The 19214-nt window shown below is 40.2% G+C and overlaps 2 protein-coding genes across 3 annotated transcripts; both read right to left on the reverse strand.

Annotated features, from left to right (window-relative positions):
• Window positions 1–172: 172 nt before the first annotated feature.
• On the reverse strand, window positions 173–3637 carry mecr (mitochondrial trans-2-enoyl-CoA reductase). Of its 2 annotated transcripts, XM_068569655.1 has the most exons (10): window positions 3340–3637; window positions 2386–2483; window positions 2092–2223; window positions 1870–2013; window positions 1305–1407; window positions 1016–1118; window positions 845–918; window positions 696–756; window positions 527–599; window positions 173–448 (listed from the first exon to the last, which is right to left on the reverse strand). In XM_068569655.1, the coding sequence occupies exons 1-10, from the start codon at window positions 3525–3527 to the stop codon at window positions 285–287; spliced, it is 1140 nt and encodes a 379-aa protein (XP_068425756.1). In that variant the 5' UTR covers window positions 3528–3637; the 3' UTR covers window positions 173–284. The 2 variants fall into 2 exon arrangements, with proteins under 2 accessions (XP_068425756.1, XP_068425757.1); XM_068569656.1 differs by lacking the exon at window positions 2386–2483 and having other exon boundaries at window positions 3340–3455.
• Window positions 3638–8636: 4999 nt separating this feature from the next.
• On the reverse strand, window positions 8637–16873 carry lin28aa (lin-28 homolog Aa). The gene is made up of 4 exons (XM_068570517.1): window positions 16843–16873; window positions 16204–16376; window positions 12369–12553; window positions 8637–8853 (listed from the first exon to the last, which is right to left on the reverse strand). The coding sequence occupies exons 1-4, from the start codon at window positions 16871–16873 to the stop codon at window positions 8637–8639; spliced, it is 606 nt and encodes a 201-aa protein (XP_068426618.1).
• Between the last annotated feature and the right edge of the window lie 2341 nt (window positions 16874–19214).

Below are 19214 nucleotides of genomic sequence, written 5' to 3' on the forward strand. Positions count from 1 at the left end.
TGCCCATATAGCTTAGAAATAAATGAATCTGTTACTAAACATATCAGATAAAGCTTGATTATCTGAGTTCTATATAGCTTCCTGTTTTTCCACATTATTATATAAAGATGTAATTACTTTTTAATTACAGTAAATTTAAAAGGATTTTAAAATGTCATAAAATGATAGCTGCTGGACTTTAGGCCTGCTGTGAAGACAGATTTATTAAGTATGTGCTCGATGAGTGAATTTGATTGACATGTTGACAATATAGTGGCCGTCCTTGGGGTCATGTGCGAGTCTGTTCACATAATCAAGATCTGTTTAGCTGAGGTGAAAGGCTGCATAGCCGTGTCTAGAGCTTTGCTGTAGTCTTGGAGGCCCACCTCAGTGCAGGCCGGAGCTGTCAGCTTTCCCTGCTGAATGAGGTGGCACAGTTCATCCAGCATGGCTCTGAATGCCTTCCCATCTATGGACAGAGTCACTTCTCATTAAATTAATTTCAAGGGACTTATTTGATGAAAGAAGAAACTTTACGCTGACCCACCGCTTGAGTGATCTCTCTTCCATTGTGTGACCCAAAATCCCCGAACCTTCACATCCTTGAAAATAAGAGCACTCTGGAGAGAACAAGTTTAGTCAGTGTACTAAAGCGTGTGTCTGTGCAGTGAAATGTAATGTTTAATCTTGGGAGTCAGTGGGAGGTTTAATCTTACCACAGGAACAGTAACTGGCTTTTTGGCCATCCCTCCATACGTCACCATAGATCCTCCATACCTGGAATACATGTCAATTATTGCATTTTCGATCCAAATTTCTCATCAGTGTAAATTATTAGACATCAAAGATGAATCAGCATCCTCACTGTAGATGACGGAGCAGCTCTGTTGCACTCTTGCCTCCAACTCCATTCAGTGCCAGTTTAGGCTTTAGACAGGTCTTTTTCAAAGAAAAAGAGAACCACATCTTTAAATTAGGACTGTTTATTCATTACATATCTACATGTCTTATTAGCATATCTTTCAAGTCTTCGGACCTTGAACAATTCCTTCATCTCCGGCTGCCTCAGCGCCTCTTCTTTGATCACATGAGTTCCTCCCATGGCCTTCAGCCTATCACTGAGCTGTGTGAACTCTGGCCTTTAAAAAGGAAGAAACAATGAAGAAGTTCATGACAGTCATACATTTGAGCACAGAAAAAACTCAGTTTCTGTTCCTTGGACAAAAGACCCTATTATCTCACAGTCAGGTGGATAGATTACCTGGGCCAGTGATTAGGACTGAAAAGCTGAGTCTTCTGAAATCACATGATATACTTGAGTTCACCTGTCTCTGATGACGTTGATGGTGCTTATTCCCCTTGCAGCAGCAATCTGTATTACAGCCTGCCCAACTCCACTGTTGGCTGCATTCTGGATCACAGAATCACCTGCAAGGCCCGTAGATGGAGCGAAACTGTCACATGAAGGCTTAAATTACAGCACAGCATGTCATGTTTTTAGAGATAACTGATGCAGCAATACTCCATCCTCAAGTCTCCATTTAGATTTGTATTTTATCAGCACATGAAATGGGCATTGTTGTTCACGCTGTTGCAAGTTTACGCTGTTGCAAGTTCACGCTGTCGCAAGTTCATGCCGCAAAGCCTATAAACATGAACAAGGCAGTGGCTTTGACTTCCACCGGTGCTTTAGTACTTTATTACTGTGAGTTTCTACAACCAAGAAGTTATTAGTTTCATTAAGAAAAAAAACAACTTAACCAACGTTTCTTTTTGGAAGTCGGAACCATAGTAAAATAAAGATAGTTCTTTTATGTACCCCCATATTTCAGTGGCTTATGGTTCTATGGAAGACAATAATGTTATGACTAAGTGCAGGGAAATGATTACCTGGCTTGAGATCTTCAAAGTCAGAGAGCATCCTGAAGGCAGTGCAGGGATTCACCCCCAGCGTGGCAGCAGACAACAGGGGAATGTCATTTGGCAGCGAGATGACGTCGTCCTCTGCTAGCACTGCCACTGTCCTCCAGGTCCCTGCTCACACAAAGGCAGAAAACGCTTAAGCAATCCTGAGGACTCTTCCATGTCATTCAAGCGTCTGCATGTTTTTACCTAAACCAGCATCTTTTGGAATGACCCAGTCTCCTGTTTTGAGGGACGTCACCTGGCCACCAATTTCTACGATCTGGGCCACTCCCTCATTACCCCCAACAGCTGGTAAGTCAGGCAAGATAGCGTAAGTACCTGGTGAAAAAAAAGAATGTAAAATAAACAACTTATATTTAAACCTCATTAAAATAAATACTGTGTTGGGTTTCTTGGCTGTCTTGTTGGTTCTGTGTAGTTGCTTCTAAATGAAGCTACTGTACTGCCGTTTGGTGCGGAGGTAACCAACAATCCACGCACCTTGAATCATGTTGATATCAGAAGGGTTGATTGGAGCTGCCAGCATTTTAACCAGAACATCCTTAGGCCCTATGGGGGGAAGGTCTACATCTTCCAACCTGACAACCAAAAACATTCAAGTTTGCAAAAGCATGTGTACTCCATTTTTTGGGGTTTGGTAACAGCATTCTAATGTATGAAAACAGCATGTCAGGCTTAGTCACAAAGCATGACTTTGTCCAAATATATACACTGAGGTCCCTGGTGTTGAATACTGGAAACTAAAAACTGATCATATTAATCCTCGAAAAAAACAACATTTTTAAACATGCGTAGACACCTCAAAACAGAAAAAATGGACAAATTAATAACAGTTTAATTATTTGTTGAAGTCATTGATTTTGTCTGTTACTGCAGATGGATTAGCGCTGGGTTTTAAACAAAACAAACAATTGGGTCTGATCATTTGGGCTGTAGGTAAGATTGAGAGTAATTTGTTCCTCTTTTTCTGACATTTCCAAAAATATAATTATAGAAATTACAATAAACTGAGCCATAATGACTGTAATTGCTAGTTGAAGGCCTTAATCCAGATTATATTCAGGGAATGTATCACAACTGGTGTGGCCACTGTGCGAAGTGGTTGTTCCTCTGCCCTCCGACGTAAGGGGGCAGTAATGAACCTACTGCGGTTTGGTACACTATAATAAATTGAAGAATAAGTCGCACTTGCTTGAACAAGTGACAAAAAAGGTCAGATTTATACCTTATCAGAAGTGTTTTCGAATTGTATTTTTAGATGTTAGAACAGAAAAGACCTAAATAATGAAGACCATCATGTTACTTTGCCAAATGCACTTCTAGTTCACCGCTCAACTTCCGTCGAAGAGCACGTTCAGCCACAGGAACCGCAGCTAACTTCACTGTAATGGGGTTTGCACGAATCAACGACACGTGGAGAAAAGGCAGGCTTACTGGACGACGTGAGAAGGGTCTCCGTGCTTCCTGAACAGAAGAGCCTTGCTCGTGTGTGCTGCAGGTCCAGCTGAATGACTGGAGAGGGACGCGTTACTTTTCCCCCAGTGCTTTGGCCATTGTAAAAGAGCAGCAGCGTAGCTTCTCCTGCAGGCTGTGCGGCTGCTTAAACAGAGCGGCAGCCACATCGCTACCCGGGGGTCAACGTTCAATTATGAAAATAACGTCACTACTCAATGCTGTGTCATTTCAACTGTGCGTGTTACTAGCATCCCTGTTAGTGTACGGCCATATTGGATTTGAGGTTGTCATTGAGAGAAATATAAACACAGAAGAGTGCCACTGGTGGATACACAAGGTAGTTCACTTATAGTTGTGACATCACACAGTACTGAGAAGTCTCAGGGGGTTACCAGGCAGAAAAAAAGAGGAAATAATTGTTTGCTTTGCTGTTTCACTTCATGTGATCAAAGGATGGTACTGATACTTTCCCAGAAGTTGCTCGTTTACATACTTTTCTTCAAGGAAATGTTTTAAAATAGCAAACAAAATTGTCATTAGAAATCCTCAAAACCATGATCACATTTCTTGTTTTGTCAGAATAAACATCCAAACCCCAAAATATTAAATTAACAGTTCATATCTTGATATGAATAAAACGTCTCTGAGAAGCAAGTGATTGTTTTGCTCAATAAAAAACTGTTTACAATTGTTGCAATGCATTTTCTGTTGATGAATAAACTATTTTTTTCATCACTTGGACTTTTTACACCACTACATTTATAGCTAGTGATTACCATTTTATTTTTAAGCTCACCTTTTTTTTTAGCTTTGACAATGTACACCATTGAAATCCTGGGTAACATGTCCAAGTTCTAATAAACAGCTTGAATAACATGTATTAGCAATTCACTTAAGACCTTAAAAAATTATAAAACTATTAATGTGGTAACGTGTTGTAGAATAAAAATCTATTTGGCTTTTTAAATGCACGCTTTTTATTTGAAATCTTAGTGGTTTGTGGTATCAGTTTTAAAAGCAAGAAGAAAAAAACAGGCAACAAAGACACATGAATATTGACATTTACTAGGAAATAGAGTAGATTTCAACATAGAAACAATCACTGTAATACTTTGAAAAGCCTACTTATCATTGAAAAACTATAATCAAATCAAGATAAGATGGACCAAAACAATGTTTTATGGCAGTAAACATTAATACATTCATCAGTAATAAATGTTTTTTTTTGGAAGTAGCTCTAGCCATTTATCTGATATCAGATCATCCTTCTGGTTACCCTAATCTTATAAGATACACCACAGATGGAGTGGCTGTTGGTCACAAACAAGATATACCATGAAAAGCACACAATGCAAACTGTGGTACAGAATGCTTTGATGTGATTCAAATGTTGCCTTGAGCACATATTACAAGTATTTGAGGCACCGAACACCTGACTAACAAATTACAATAATGCACCACTGAGGGGTAAACCAGGTTTTCTTGCAATCAGAATGTCTTTCATGGACTTTAGTTCACGAATGATACTTTGAAAACATCACAGCAGAATATTGCAAACATTACAATACAACACTTTCATTCAACCTTTTTTCTAAATAGTGGGTGGCAGAATCCAATTGTTTGACAGATGATTTAGTCAGTGGTTTCAGGGATGAAAAAAGAAAAAAAGTTAATCACAGAGATTAATAACAAAAGTCATCCATGCGTTTACCTTTTTAAATTGAGAAACGTGTTCAAGTGAGAGGCTATACTTGCACTGCTATCACAAGTGGTTAATTCAACATAAAAAATACCCCGAAAAGTAAACCATTCCATCTTATCAGAGCACTTCCTTTAACAATCTTTCCGTCCTTTTACATCCTGAGTTATTCATTTTTAATCAATTCTTAAACTTGTATAAACACCACCTAACAGCAGAGTATAACACAATATTTGAGTGTTAAATCATCTATGACACATTCTTTTTGTCTTAAGCGTTGATAGTCTGAAACACCAAGTACCGGGTATACGTGTTGAGAAGAGACAACCCCGGATTATATACTACTAGCCCCAATCCCTTTAACAACATTCTACTACATCCCCATCTATAACGATTATAGAGGAAAAAAATACAATAATAGTCAAACATTTTCTTCATATTATGTCACATCATGGCAAGTTATTTCAAAGAGGATAAACTATAAAGAACATCACCAAACTGGGTGCATGAAGTTGACAAAGTATGGGAGTCAGAAATCTTATGAATCTCAATCACAACCATTTCACATAATTTGTATCCATTGCCTTTTTTCTTGCCCATTATCTTGTTTTGTTCTTTTTAAATTAAAAAAAGAGGAAACTTCCGCATTAAGACATTCCTAAACCCATTTTACTTTGGCATCTTTGTTCTCTGCGGATGAACATTCAAGTCTCCAATTAGTCTTGTATAAACACTCCTCAACTCCTTCAAATTAATCTGAAGTATTCCCTGAGTTTTCAGATTGGCAATTCCTGAGATGAGCCTAAGAGTGGTGTTGAGTTTTTCTTTTCTTCCTTCCCCCCAATCAGCGACCGTATGTGGTATATGAAAATTTAAAAAATAGAATATAAAACATGGAACATTCAAAAAAGAGATTAAACTGAATATAAAAAAGTATTAATGCATCTTACACATGATTAGTGCAGAGTAACATTGCATTGGGTTTGGCATAGATAGGAAAAACAATGGGACTCTTAGAAAAGGCTCATTGTTCAAAAAAAAAATTAAAAAAAAAGAAAAATCATGCAAGGCAAAGGAAAAACAAACTCACAGTTTACATCAGTCCTCAATTCTATGTACCATCACAGTGTGCACTGCATATTGTTTGTTGCAATATATTACTGTTACACTGCATTCATACTGCATTGGATTATTGTTAAAGACAATGACTTATCAAGCACTTATGTACAAATTATAGGAGTACCTTGATGTTAAAAAATGTGTTACCCAAGTATATTCTCAAGTCATATCTAGCAAGGAATGACATTTGGCAGTTTTCTGATGTCTACTAGAACATAAATGGCTTCAATGGGAGCAGAGGGAGAAGCGACAGCACTCTTGGATGAAAATAAATTAGTATGATTTTTAAATTTTTTAAAGGCTTTAGAATATTTTTACATATATATTATTTGGGTGTAAAAGTTGTGTCAGCATCTCCTGTAAAACGGGAGTAAAACTGATTAACTAGCTAGTTCTACATGCTCCTCTTTGCAGGTGTGGTGTTCCTGAACTATTACCCTACTAAGAGTCATAGGGAGACAATGTCTTAAATAACTACCTAGAAATGGATCACACTGAATATAAACCAAAAACACCAGCCTTCTGGCAACATTATGTCTAATTCTGCCTCATTTTTTCAAGTATCAGGAGGAGAGCTAGCTGGACCCCACAGTAACTCAGTCCAGTTCAAGTATCTTATTATGTGGATATGTATTGGTGTTTGAATTCTATCAAATCCAAGTGGAGGTAATTATAAAGCAGCAGTATTTCACACAAGAACACACTGCAGATGGAAAGTTGACTCAGCTCCCAGAAATGTTAGAGTAACTCAACTGCAGGCTGAACAACTGTGTTTTGCTGCCCTATGTGGTTGAGACTTTTAAAAGTAACTACACCCAGTCTAATAATCTGGTTTTCCCTCAAAAACAGCTGACCACAACCAGCTGGTGTGTGGTCAGAGGTTCAAGACATACAAGTGGCCAGTATGCTCCATCAGAACTGCTTGTTTGATGGTCGACACACTTTTGAAACATCATCCTCCTGCACTTCTCCAGTATCTGAAGGGGAGGCAACGCACAATTTCTATAATTTTCAAAACGGAAAAAAAACATTTTAAGGTCCGTGCCAAATGTGTTGTACTCCTCTTTAAAACTAGGGTTGGTAAGGTTTCAAAACTAGCATTACTATTTTTTATTATCCAACCGAGCCCAGTGTTGCCAACTCTCATCTAATGAATATAATAACCAGCAGCACATGCTTCTAAGGTGGCTAAATCTAGCAAGAAAGTTGCTAAGGACACAATACTGACAGCCCATCCCTTCAGGCCTCGCTCCAAAGCCATCCTTTTAAAATTATCATCGTAAGCATAAGTGTAAACGGCATACATGGCTATCGGTAGCAGCTTGTGGAAGACTCAATAAAAGCACAAGCAATGAAAGCATGCAGGCAGGCAGTCCAGTCATTTCATTTAGGCAGAATGAAATGATTGGATGGGCTGGTCCTGCGACAGCAACCAGACTTTTTTCTTCTCTTCGTTTTTAGGTCAAATTTGATTTATTGATTGCCGTTAGTATGTTATTATAATTTCAACGCATGTAACATCTAAACCAACTCTAGCTTTTAGGGATTATATTATGACTAATGGCAATGCTGTGTAAATACTGTAGTGCAAAGAGGACTTGATTTAATCCCAATTCAAATCCCAATCTCCAAAACCGTATTCTGAGAATATTTGGTTTACCATCTGCAGTTACAAGGACAGCTTTGGTAGCAGACGAAACAAGCACCACGAGGTAGACCGTGTACCTTTAGACTAAAAAATTAGGAATTGACTAAAAAAAAAAAAAGTAACTCACCCAAAACTGGAAACCACTTCTGGTCTGAAATTCATTTGGCCCCAGGAAAACTGGATGGTCAATTGCAATATTGGCAGATGCCAATACATGGCCTACAGCTATACCCTAAAACCCGTCCCATGTGTTTTCCCAAACCCTCCTCTTTCCCTTGCAATATGTAAACTAACATTCATTGCAATGGTACCCACTGTCTCCTCTCTGTTGGATGCTGAGGTGTAACAGTCAGAAAGGAGACAAAATGGTAAGGCAGCAAAAGTGTAACTACTAAACACACAGAGTGTATCACAAAAACAGAAGTATATAGTGCCCACAGGAGATGCACAGTATCACATATATACAAATTAAAATAAAAGATTCGACAAAAACTCAAGATAACCCGTTATATGGCATTGCTCACTATAATCGTAAAACCCTCAAGCAACAGCGGTGATTTTAAGATTTAGAAAGCGTCCTGAGTGCAATAATACAGCAGTATTCCTGAGTGTGTGTTACACCAACTAAAAAACAAACAAAAATTAACTTCAGCAACATTCTTCATCAGTAATTCTTTTTTTTTTAACCTGAGGTAGTTCCAAAAGCAGCTTCAACAGGTTGACGGGGACCCGTATGTCCCGCCTCTCCATCACAGCAGTTTGATTGGCCTCTGTGCTTCCCCCGGCGTCAGTGTTGCCCAAATCCTCCGCTTAATCGGAGGTCTCGGGAGGCGGTGCCGTATGGCTGTGCTCCTCGTCTCCTTTCAATGGGGACGGTTTTCCCTGAGAACTCGGTGAGGACTGTTGCGCTTTGATTGGGCAGTTGGCGACCATGTGGTCGATGCTCTGGCAGAAATGGCACTTCTTGGGCTGAGGTGGTAACTTGCACTCTTTGGCGTGGTGGTCCAAGCCACCGCAGTTGTAGCACCTACAAGAGCACAAAGTATTTAGTCTTGTGTATTGTGGGATTGAACACGCAATCACCGGCTTATTTACACACCTAACAGAGCAACATTGTGACTGATGTGGCGCTGTGATGTTTCTGACCAACATTTTGTCTCTTATTGGGAAATATCAGTCTCTTTAGCTACTAAATACATCACGATGTTCGTCAGCTAGCTAGTCACCAACTGTGTCTGTCTGCTGTTTGGCAATGAGCAGGTAGCGCACAGTTGCTCTACAACTATTTTGCTTAAAACAGCTGCGGTGCCATTGAGCTCAGAGAAACCACAGATTAATATAAACGTATTCATCTAAAGATTCTCTCCAGAATGTCTTGCTTTTTTTGCACAAGAAAGTTCCATTTACTTTTTGCATACTCCTCAGGGTTCATACACATTTTGACCAATGGATTTCCATGACTTCAAACCAAACATTTTGTGAAATCTCAGTGTATGAATAAAAAAAGTGAGAAAATGTAGTATTTAAACTAACAATTTCTTCTCTCTCATGGACGAACACCATACTTATATACACTAAATATATGATGTCTTGTTGGCCTGTATCTCACTGTTTTGTCGTCCTGTTGATGGTATGTCTATGTATTGTCTTTGATTTGTTTGTGTAATAAAAAAATAAATTGAATAACAATTCTAAAGCATGAAGTATACCTTAAATGACATAAATGAATGAGACAATAGTTTAATTAAAATAATAAACATTTATAGATATTCTCAGCGTATGCCTGCTTATATTTTGAGTGTCTTTCTTTTAAAAGCATATTCATTATTTCAAACTCAGCGTAAATGAACGACATGAACATCTGAATATAACAAATTTCCATGACTTTTCCAAAATCTGTGGGACTTTTCTAGGCCTTGAAATAACTATTTTAAAATTCCATGACTTTTGCAGGATTTACATGACCGAATGAACCCTTACTCCTTCACCATCATTTTAAATGTCATATAGTATATACTGAACCCTGAACGGCTTTCAAACTTTTTTATGATGTCACAAAAATCCTGTTTGTACATCGTCCACACCTTAAACTCAGATTTAAGATAAACTACAGAGAAACTTTTGTCGTTCAGCAGATGAATGTGAAAGCAGTGAAGGCAAAACATCTAAACGAAGAAACAATAACCAAAGCACATTTCTGAGTGAAGGGGCATTTTTAAGTTGCACCATTTTTCCACTAGATGGCAACATTTCACCTCTAATGACATTTGGTCATAAATCTTGAAGGGCATGTTAGGTCACACCACATTGCTCAGTGGAGGAGCACACTATGTCAGAACCGCCAACAACATATCATAGTAAGAGCTTTGCACGAGGTTAGGAGCATTTAATCAAAACTATGGCAAAGTGCTGACACAGCTAACAGTGTTAGTCGGCTGTAACGGCCTATGAGCAGTGCAGAGCGGCAGCTGTGAGCTAGCCAGTGAGGTTTACTCACATGCAAAAACATGCACTTAAGGCACGAGGCAAAATGTGGGCTAAAATGTACAACCTTATTCTCTTGCTCAGGTAGACGTTTCTCCATCATAACTTTACATAGCAAAACATTGCTTGCCGCTGTATTTATGCTCTGAATCCATTACACCTTTAAGTGGCCTGGCTCATACTTTGTCATGGCCTGGTAGAGATACCAGGACTTATTATCTCAAAGTATCGTGAACAACTTGTCTTATTTGTCGGTTCGTCGCTGCCTCCCCTGCACCCCCACGTTGGACCCTATTGTATCAAAAGACATCCGTTTCATCGGCTTTGAACTTTAGAAATGGACACCGGGTCAGCGGGAGCCATCACAGACGCCATCGGCCACCCCTGTTTGAACGCAAACTATAGAATGGCCACGCGTGCAGGGGCGGAAGACAGATGGGTGGTGGGCGTGAGGCGGCCACTCCGTGCCACAGCGGAGTCCCTGCCATCATTGTAGCGGCAAATGACGTTTGAACAGGGCGCCTGCCGTGGGGTCAGTGTGGCGTCAAGGTCTATACCGTCACGTAACAGAAGCTCCCCACGTCAGCATCCATCAGGAGGCAAGTGGAGGGAAGGGGAAGTGGTCCCTTTGTTTAAAAAAGCTGCAGTAATGACCTCTGAACCCTACCCTCCCTCTCCTCAGTTCTCTCACCCCCCATCCCAACCCTCTTGCATTTTGTCATACACTGTTGCCATGACAACGATGACCTTTCACCCCCTTGCCCAGGCCCTTACATCTGTTATCAATTAAATGGACAGGACATTTTCTACTTTTATATATATATATATATATATATATATATATATATATATATATATATATATATATATATATATATATATATATATATATATATATATATATATATATATATATATATACACACACACACACACACACACACACACACACACACACACACACACACACACACATAAAATGTACTCCAAAAACCCCTGTTTTTGTTGGGTGGCAAAACACGAACTACGAAATGCTTACTGTCCCAACGATATCGGACTATTAGTTTTGATCAATCAATTATTCGTGAACCAATGAAACACCATCCAGTGGCATTCGAAATACGCTAGAGGGGTACGATATCTTATCCATGGATCAGTGTGGTCAAGGGAGATCTATTGAGCCACCGCGGGCCTCCCAGGACTCTTTGGGGCAGTAATGATCTCTGTTCGCACACTGACTACTCTCTGGCTCTAATCACGACTGACAGGAGGGGGAAGTTGATACACCTCTAACCCTGTGCTTTATTGATATTCAAAGAATGACCCAAAAATAAAAGGCTCCTGGTGGCTTCTGTTACTTTCCTTTGGAGGGACGTTGTTGCCTTTGCACGAAAAATAAAATTAATTTAATGAAGGACAATATATTTAAAGGTTTGGTTCTCAGGACCTGAACTCATGAAAATACTTTTTGAGGGATCGTGTAAAGGTTTGGATCAAAGGAAAATATAAAACTTTCTTTTCAGTAATGTGGAATGACTATAACTAGGTTGGTAAAAAAAAAAAACCTGCATTCTCTAAAGATAAAGTGTAATAATTACCAGCAAAACCTAGATAAATGTTAGGTTATTTAAATCATAATCAGTTTTGGAGTTTCAAATCACATTGATGGTTTTAGAAAGGTTTAGAAAGAGAGAGGGAGTCAGTGGGCGTGAATTCACTAGGGGCCAGCAGATTTAAACAGTTATTGATCCAGGTCACACGTCAAGCCTGCTGGTGTGACCCTTACTTGGGCTGGAGGTGGGGGTTGGGGTTGAGAAAGAGGAAGGAAAATGGGGAGGAACTAAAACACCATTGTATATCTCATCCAAACTGGGCCCAACAACGACCGTTTGTTGGCTTCTGAGAAGGAAAGCTAATGAGGTGTCTCGAATGTGAAAGCGCAAAATCTGTTTCAAAAAAATAATGTATCTCCAAATACCTTTTAGATAAACTGCAAAGCTGCACTGCTGGCATTCATTACGTGTCTTTCCTGATCTTTCCTCATCTCATCCTGCTTACCTGTCTCCCTTTGAACGGCGCTTCTGGACCTTCTTGCCTTTGGGTCTCCTTTCACTGCCCACACAGTGGATGCCACCTGGCCCAGTGACTTTCTGCGACTCGAGGCCCTTTGACGACTTCTTGAAGGTAAACTCGGCTGCTTCGCCCTCCTTCAGGCTGCGGAAGCCCTCCATGTGCAATTTGCTCTGAAAGACAGGAAGAGGATCAAAATGATTGTCTGGTGTTTGGGGGAATTTGAGTTATGTGGTGACTTTGGTTTGTTTATTTATATATATATATATATATATATATATATATATATATACACACACACACATATACATATAAATAAATAAGACTAGTGTCCACATCACCTCTACATTAGCCCTTGAGAACAACCCCCCACCCATTCTTCACTGTGTGATCTCATCAAAGCCTGATAGGACTCATCAGGCATTTACGGTGATTATTACCTTGATAAAACAAACAACCACTACAAAGCTTGCTGTCCCCACTTTACAGGTCAGATTGTACAAATACTGCCCTGCCTAAAAGGCACCGTTGTCTTAAAGCTGCTTTGTCTTTTTGGCTGTTTGAGTGGTAAACCTGACGAGGATAACCTTCAACCCCCCGCCCCCCCCTCCACCCCCTAATGGAGGAACAGCATTCCACACTGCTGCCCCCACCCCATCACTCTTTCCACCCACATCACAAAGCTCCACTAACACACTGACCACCACCACCACTAAACCTAAACTGCAGGATGCAGGGGTTAGTGCGACGGTTGGGGGTGGGGTGAGAAGGCTGCGTGGCTTCTCTGGGAGGTTGGGGGGTCAGGGGGACATTCCTTGGATAGTTGTTTGGCAGAAAGACATGAAAGATTAAAAAAGGCCCAAATGATTGATACCTACCTTTGATATTAGAGCTTGAAGACGTGACATCTTATTTTTTGTGTGAAAGAAACGTGGGGATATAATTTTGTAGCATGTCTGGAAACAGCAACATTGGGGAGGTGTGTCAGCTTAAACTAAGCAAGATACAAGAACAAGATAAAAAGGTTTGAATGTGCAGAGTAAAAACTAATTCAGCGACATAGTCACTGAAATGGGGTTCACCTGAAGTGACCCTTTGAGGTTATTTTACTTGTCTTTCCAATTCCAGAGAAATTAGTGACTAAGGGAAGGTGTGGAGCAGCTTTGGCTGGGAAACCTTTCTCTAAAATTCCCTTGGTGTGAGATCTCACAACTAGAACAGACTGTTGAGTTTACATAAGAAGAAATATCCCTGATGAAGCAGGTTTGTTTTGATGTAGATTAATCCCATTTTCTTTGAGAGTAAAGTTATATTATAATTGTTCTGCATTCTGCATTTACCAAATCAGCCAGGGATCAAACCCTGGCACATAGTTTATTAGGAGGAAAGTCTGGCATTTGCTTCAGACCAAATCCAAAATGATCAGGTAAATCATTTAATGAGCTGGGAATTATTATTGTGCTCTGCAATTACAACCACATACACACTCATCTTCTATAATCCTACAACTCACAATGGAGCATCTGCTGCAAAGTCCTGAGCAACACAACTGGTGAGCCATGACATCTGAGTGGTGACATGGATGTCCGCAGAGCCCCAATCCCATCAGGCCTCTCTGGCTTGGTGACCGTTAACCCACTACCTCTTCCATGTGTGACCTTCCCCACCCCCATAATGGACCCTGACCAGCCACATGCCCACATCAGGTTATCCACACACACACACACACACACACACACACACACACACACACACACACACACACACACACACACAGGTACAGATCGGGGTCAGGGTGGGGCCTTTTTACCCTTAAGGATCTGATGTGGGGGGGCCTTATGAGTACTGTAAACTCTATGCAGAATGTGTCTGGAAGCCAAGTGAGGCAGAGAAAGACATCAGAGCAACGCGGGACAATAGCAGGACTACTGCTGAGACAAAGAGGGGCTCGGTCGCGGCCGAGGGGTGCTTCATTCGGATGCATGGCTCTATTGTCCACCTGCACAAAGGCCAGTGGAGCCTGGGAGTTAATTTGACACGCAGCCACTAATTTTAGCGCTGAGGCCTTTTACGTTGCTATAACCCCTATACATCCATCATTGACACGCGTGTCTCCAACATTTCTACTGACAGAGAGGGAAGTAAGTCATTGGTTACGCATTTCTTATGGATAAATCCTCAAAACATGAGGTCTTCAGTAACACAGTGAGCATGTTCTTTCTCAATCTGAGCATCCTTTTAAGCATCTGCAGCAACTATCAACTTGATTTCACGACGAAGACACCATGTGTTTTGTAGAAAACCGCAAGTTTCTAACCCCACTCAAGTTTTGCATCATGATTAATCGGGCAGCAACTTCCTGTGTAGTCAAACAGTAATTCAGTTACAATGACAGCACAATTACTTAAAAACAGAATTGTACATCTGAAAACTGGCTTCAACAAAGTGGGGAGACATGCAAGCTTATATGAATAAAATAGAGGAAAACAAAACTTACAATCTTATCCTATGCAAATAAAGTAAAATCTTTAGGAAATCAGTAGACAAAAGTCTCCACAGTATGAGGCCACCAGTAGCCTGGTGTGAACAAGAAGAATGTACCTAAAATAAAACCCTGGGATCTCCTTTTCTTATTAAAGCTACCCCCCCCCCCTTCTCCTCCTCCAAGCACACACACACACACACACACACACACACACACACACACACACACACACACACACACACACACACACAGCAAAGAGCCTTTAATCATTTTATGACAGGAACCTTGAGATGATGAGCAGCTAGTGGGGACGCCTCACATTCACATGCTAAGCCTTTATCTTATCAGGCAGCAATGAAGGAGGGAAATGCACCTCCCCCCACACACACACACCTCAGTACCACCCACTCCAACCGCTCTATGCAAGGTAAATGGTTTGAACAGAGAAGAATTGAAAAGTTCTCCTTTATCTCGACAGACTGAAAAACAATTAAACATCAAGTTAAGGAGTAAAACACGTTGAAGAACAGCGCCAACCTTCAAACTACAGCCCTGTTACATTTGTCCATTTTTCACAGCTCGACATGGGTATGTGTTAAAAGCCTTCTTTAAGTTTAACGAGTGATCAATAATCCGTGTTTAGATGGTTTGTCTATTTACAGAGATCTACCCCGTCAAAGCGTCCAATTCAGCAGATGCGACGATAAATGTAAAAATCCACTCATCACAATACAAACAACTAAAAGTAATTGGACAAATATTGTATGTAGCTCCAGAAGAGGATCAATTAAACGACATGGCGTGACCTCCCCTTTAAATAATCCGTTTTCATCTCTACTCACTCAATATGTATCGATGCCAAACGAGTTAAGTCTAAACTCTGACCACACTTTTATTTTTCCATAACATTTTATCAGCGTTTTCTTCTTTGAAAAACCACGATGGAGGCCGACAGCAACACGTGGTGCCCTGCGGGAGAAACACCCACCTCACTGCGAATAAAAGCGTCCGCCTAACCCTGTTAAATAGATCTCATAAAATTTAAACTTTCTAATCAAACATATTGAAACTCTTTTCTATTCTTTACATATTTTTTTTATTCGAGTGATCTGTGAACTTTGACTAATAAGTCATCGTTCACCATAGTATCCAAGACACAAATCCTACATTTAATTAAGCTGTATTGAAAACAGGTGGGTAATCTCACTTCTGCTGGCAGGACATGCTACTTGATTTCACAGGGAAAGTTGGAGTTTCAGCACGAGCAACGTTGATGCGTTAAACCAGTGTTGGGTTTCACTTAGTCACAGTTTCCGCCACCGAGAGAGTCGTCCTTACCTGGTGGACAAACACGTCGACCGGTTCGTCCAGTGGCACTCCCTCTCGGTCGGTCATGGACAGGAACCCGAAGCCCATGCGGACGTTGAACCATTTGCAGATTCCGACCCCCTGGAAGGACTGTGAATCCTCCTCGGTGCTCGGTCCCTCATCCTCCTCGGTCTTACACACTCCTGCAATACAAAGTGTATGAATACAAAGTGTTCAATCAGCAATCCTACAAACTTTTGAAAATTTGGGCCATTTGTTTAACGAGGTCTGAAACCGAAAATGTTTTTAACTTTTCTCCTTTCTCTCGCGTTGCTGCGTCACCAATCAATAAGACTCGATGATCTGAGTAACAAGCTGAGGCTACGATATGGCTTGCTTTCGTATAAGAAACTGAAACTGACCCTCTTTTCTTAAGGAATATATCGCAAACTCCGTGCTAAATAAGTGATCTCGGGGGGTTTGTGTGCTGTCAGAATATCTAAACAGCGTTTAATGCATCGATAGACACACGGGGCTGCATATCACGTGTGTGAACAATGCCTTCAAATGTTCTACTGATACACCGTCCTGCACTAGAAAAACACAACAAACATATCTAACCCATTCAAAATAAAAGAAGCAAAATGTTGTTCAATCATGTTACTCAACCTGGGAATTCCTGGTTAGAAACGGAGCCCATGTCTTCAGTTCTGCCTTGAGTCAAAATTAGCACCCACGCTACAGTATCCTTTTTTGCGGCCCTCAAACTGGGTAATCCTTACAGATTGCCACTTTCATGCAAAATGCTGTGAGAAGCAGATACTGCGCAGCGAGAGGGAAAGCGGGAGAGGGAGGTAAACAAAAGGGGGCTGGCAACCTTTTCCCTCTAAACAATGAGGGATGGACGGGGGTGGGGGTCACCGGGCAGGGTTTTGGACCTAGAATCCCCCCCTCAAAGAAAGAAAGAAAGAAGAAAAAAATACAACTCAGGAACAGACTGTGAAGATAAAATTCCCACCAGAAACTCCCAACATACCTTCTGCCATGTTTGTGGGCCAGTTTACTCCCAGTGTCTTTCTTCCCTGAAACGCGTCTCTCTCTCTCTCTCTCTCTCTCTCTCTCTCTCTCTCTCTCTCTCTCTCTCTCTCTCTCTCTCTCTCTCTCTTGCAGTGGTCAGCTCTGTTGGTCAATACAAATGACCATTTCTTATCCAACAAACCCCTCACACACTCTCGGTCACGTCCACGTGATTCACAATTATACAGTCCCCAAGGATAGATTGCATATTGTGTAATAGAAGAAGAGCTCAACTGTGGCGAGTGACCAATCACTATATAGCGAAACGTCCTCGCGACATTATTAGGGGATTTCTATTTAGACGTGTTTGAAACTCACAGCAAGTCTATAGTACGGTGATTTACATACAAATAGAAACATTTTAAATCTAATATTTGTTGCTTGTGGGTCTTTTTTGCAGGATAGGGGAAATTTCTGTGAACAAAAATCCAACCTGCTTTTTTATTCAGTTATTTCTCAATCACGACTCTTGAATCGTGACTAAATAGGCCAAATGAAGAAGAAAACGACACACATACATTTCAAATAAGATCTATATGAATATGCGGCATGCACACGAGGTGGGAGAGAAGAAATACAACTAGTGAAGCCACACCAAACAAAAACTGACTTTAAAAAACTGGGTGTTTTAAAACAAGCAATTCAGCCTGTTTTAAAACACCCAGTTTTTTTAATTCAGTTTTTGTTTTTTAATTAATGTAGACTATAATTTCTATAAGTGAATGCTAACATCGACTTTAATGCGCACCATGTCATCTCGCCTATTGTCTCTCGTTGTAAGTGCTCTCGTTTCTCTGCGTGGGTGAGCTGCTGTCCTGACATGCCAGAGAAAGCTACGTAATGTTAATCCAGAACATGGGGGGCGGGAGGGACAGCCAAACTGACTCACACAACCGATGAGGATAATTTAAAATATAGGAGTAAATAAAAAAGAAGAATGCATTTTTTTTAGATGGCCCACGACCCAAGGTGGCAGCATGTAACCAAGCCAAGCTGGCCAAACGAATTCATAGATCAATAGTGATTGATCACATCATGTTAAGACGACGACTCGTGTCCTTGTGGAGTGATGGATGAATCAAAGACACAGGAAATTGATCTTTTAACCAAGCTGAAAGTGAGAGAGTCCAGTTCCGAAATGACAAACAAATAACCACAATATTTCTTTTACAATTAATTAATTAAAGTGAAACATTTTTTAAATAACTTCAGCTGATATAAAAACTACAATAAAGTCAAAAAACTACAATACAATATTGAGAAAGAATAAACATATATATATTAAATGAACGAGTTCATATTATATCAACGAACATCTCAAAGGATAACCCCGATTTATTTTACATTTTGTATATATTTTTTTCAATTTCTATATTGTTTTTAAATGAAAATCTTAATGTTCGGCGTGTGTGAGCGAAAACACTAGTTGAATTATTCACATCTATTATCTGATGAGATTAATTAGAACATTTCGTTAACGGTATTATTTTTGGTGAATGCAGATAAGCTCCACCTCTGTGTGGACCCTTGATTGATGTTTCAGAGGTGACGTGTCGATTTCATCACAAATACCACAACGACCCCTTGTGGACCCGCAACACGCGTATATGGCCCTAAACATTAGGCTGCATAATGGCCAGCATTAAATATCCCAAATTAAGGAATTGTTATAGACTCAGAGAAAGCTGTCTACACAATATGCGTTACACTGACAAACTGTTTCTTTTAAGAAACTTGGAAAACATCTTGGAATATATGTGTTTATTAACATGCTTCTCGGTCACAGAGGACTTATAATATATTCTATTATAATGTGAATCATGACCTCCAACTGAAATCTCAGATTTACTGAAACATCTCCTGCGGGATAGGAAGGAATATAAGAAAGGAAAGTTATAGGAACTATTAATGTTCTGTTTTAAAACCAAATCGATTTGACCACTATGCTGATTGGATTTTTAGTT

This window comes from Clinocottus analis, unplaced genomic scaffold (genome assembly GCF_023055335.1).
Source record: "Clinocottus analis isolate CAN_PGR_092001 unplaced genomic scaffold, fCliAna1.0.p SCAF_9, whole genome shotgun sequence".
NCBI classification, from domain to species: Eukaryota; Metazoa; Chordata; class Actinopteri; order Perciformes; family Cottidae; genus Clinocottus; species Clinocottus analis.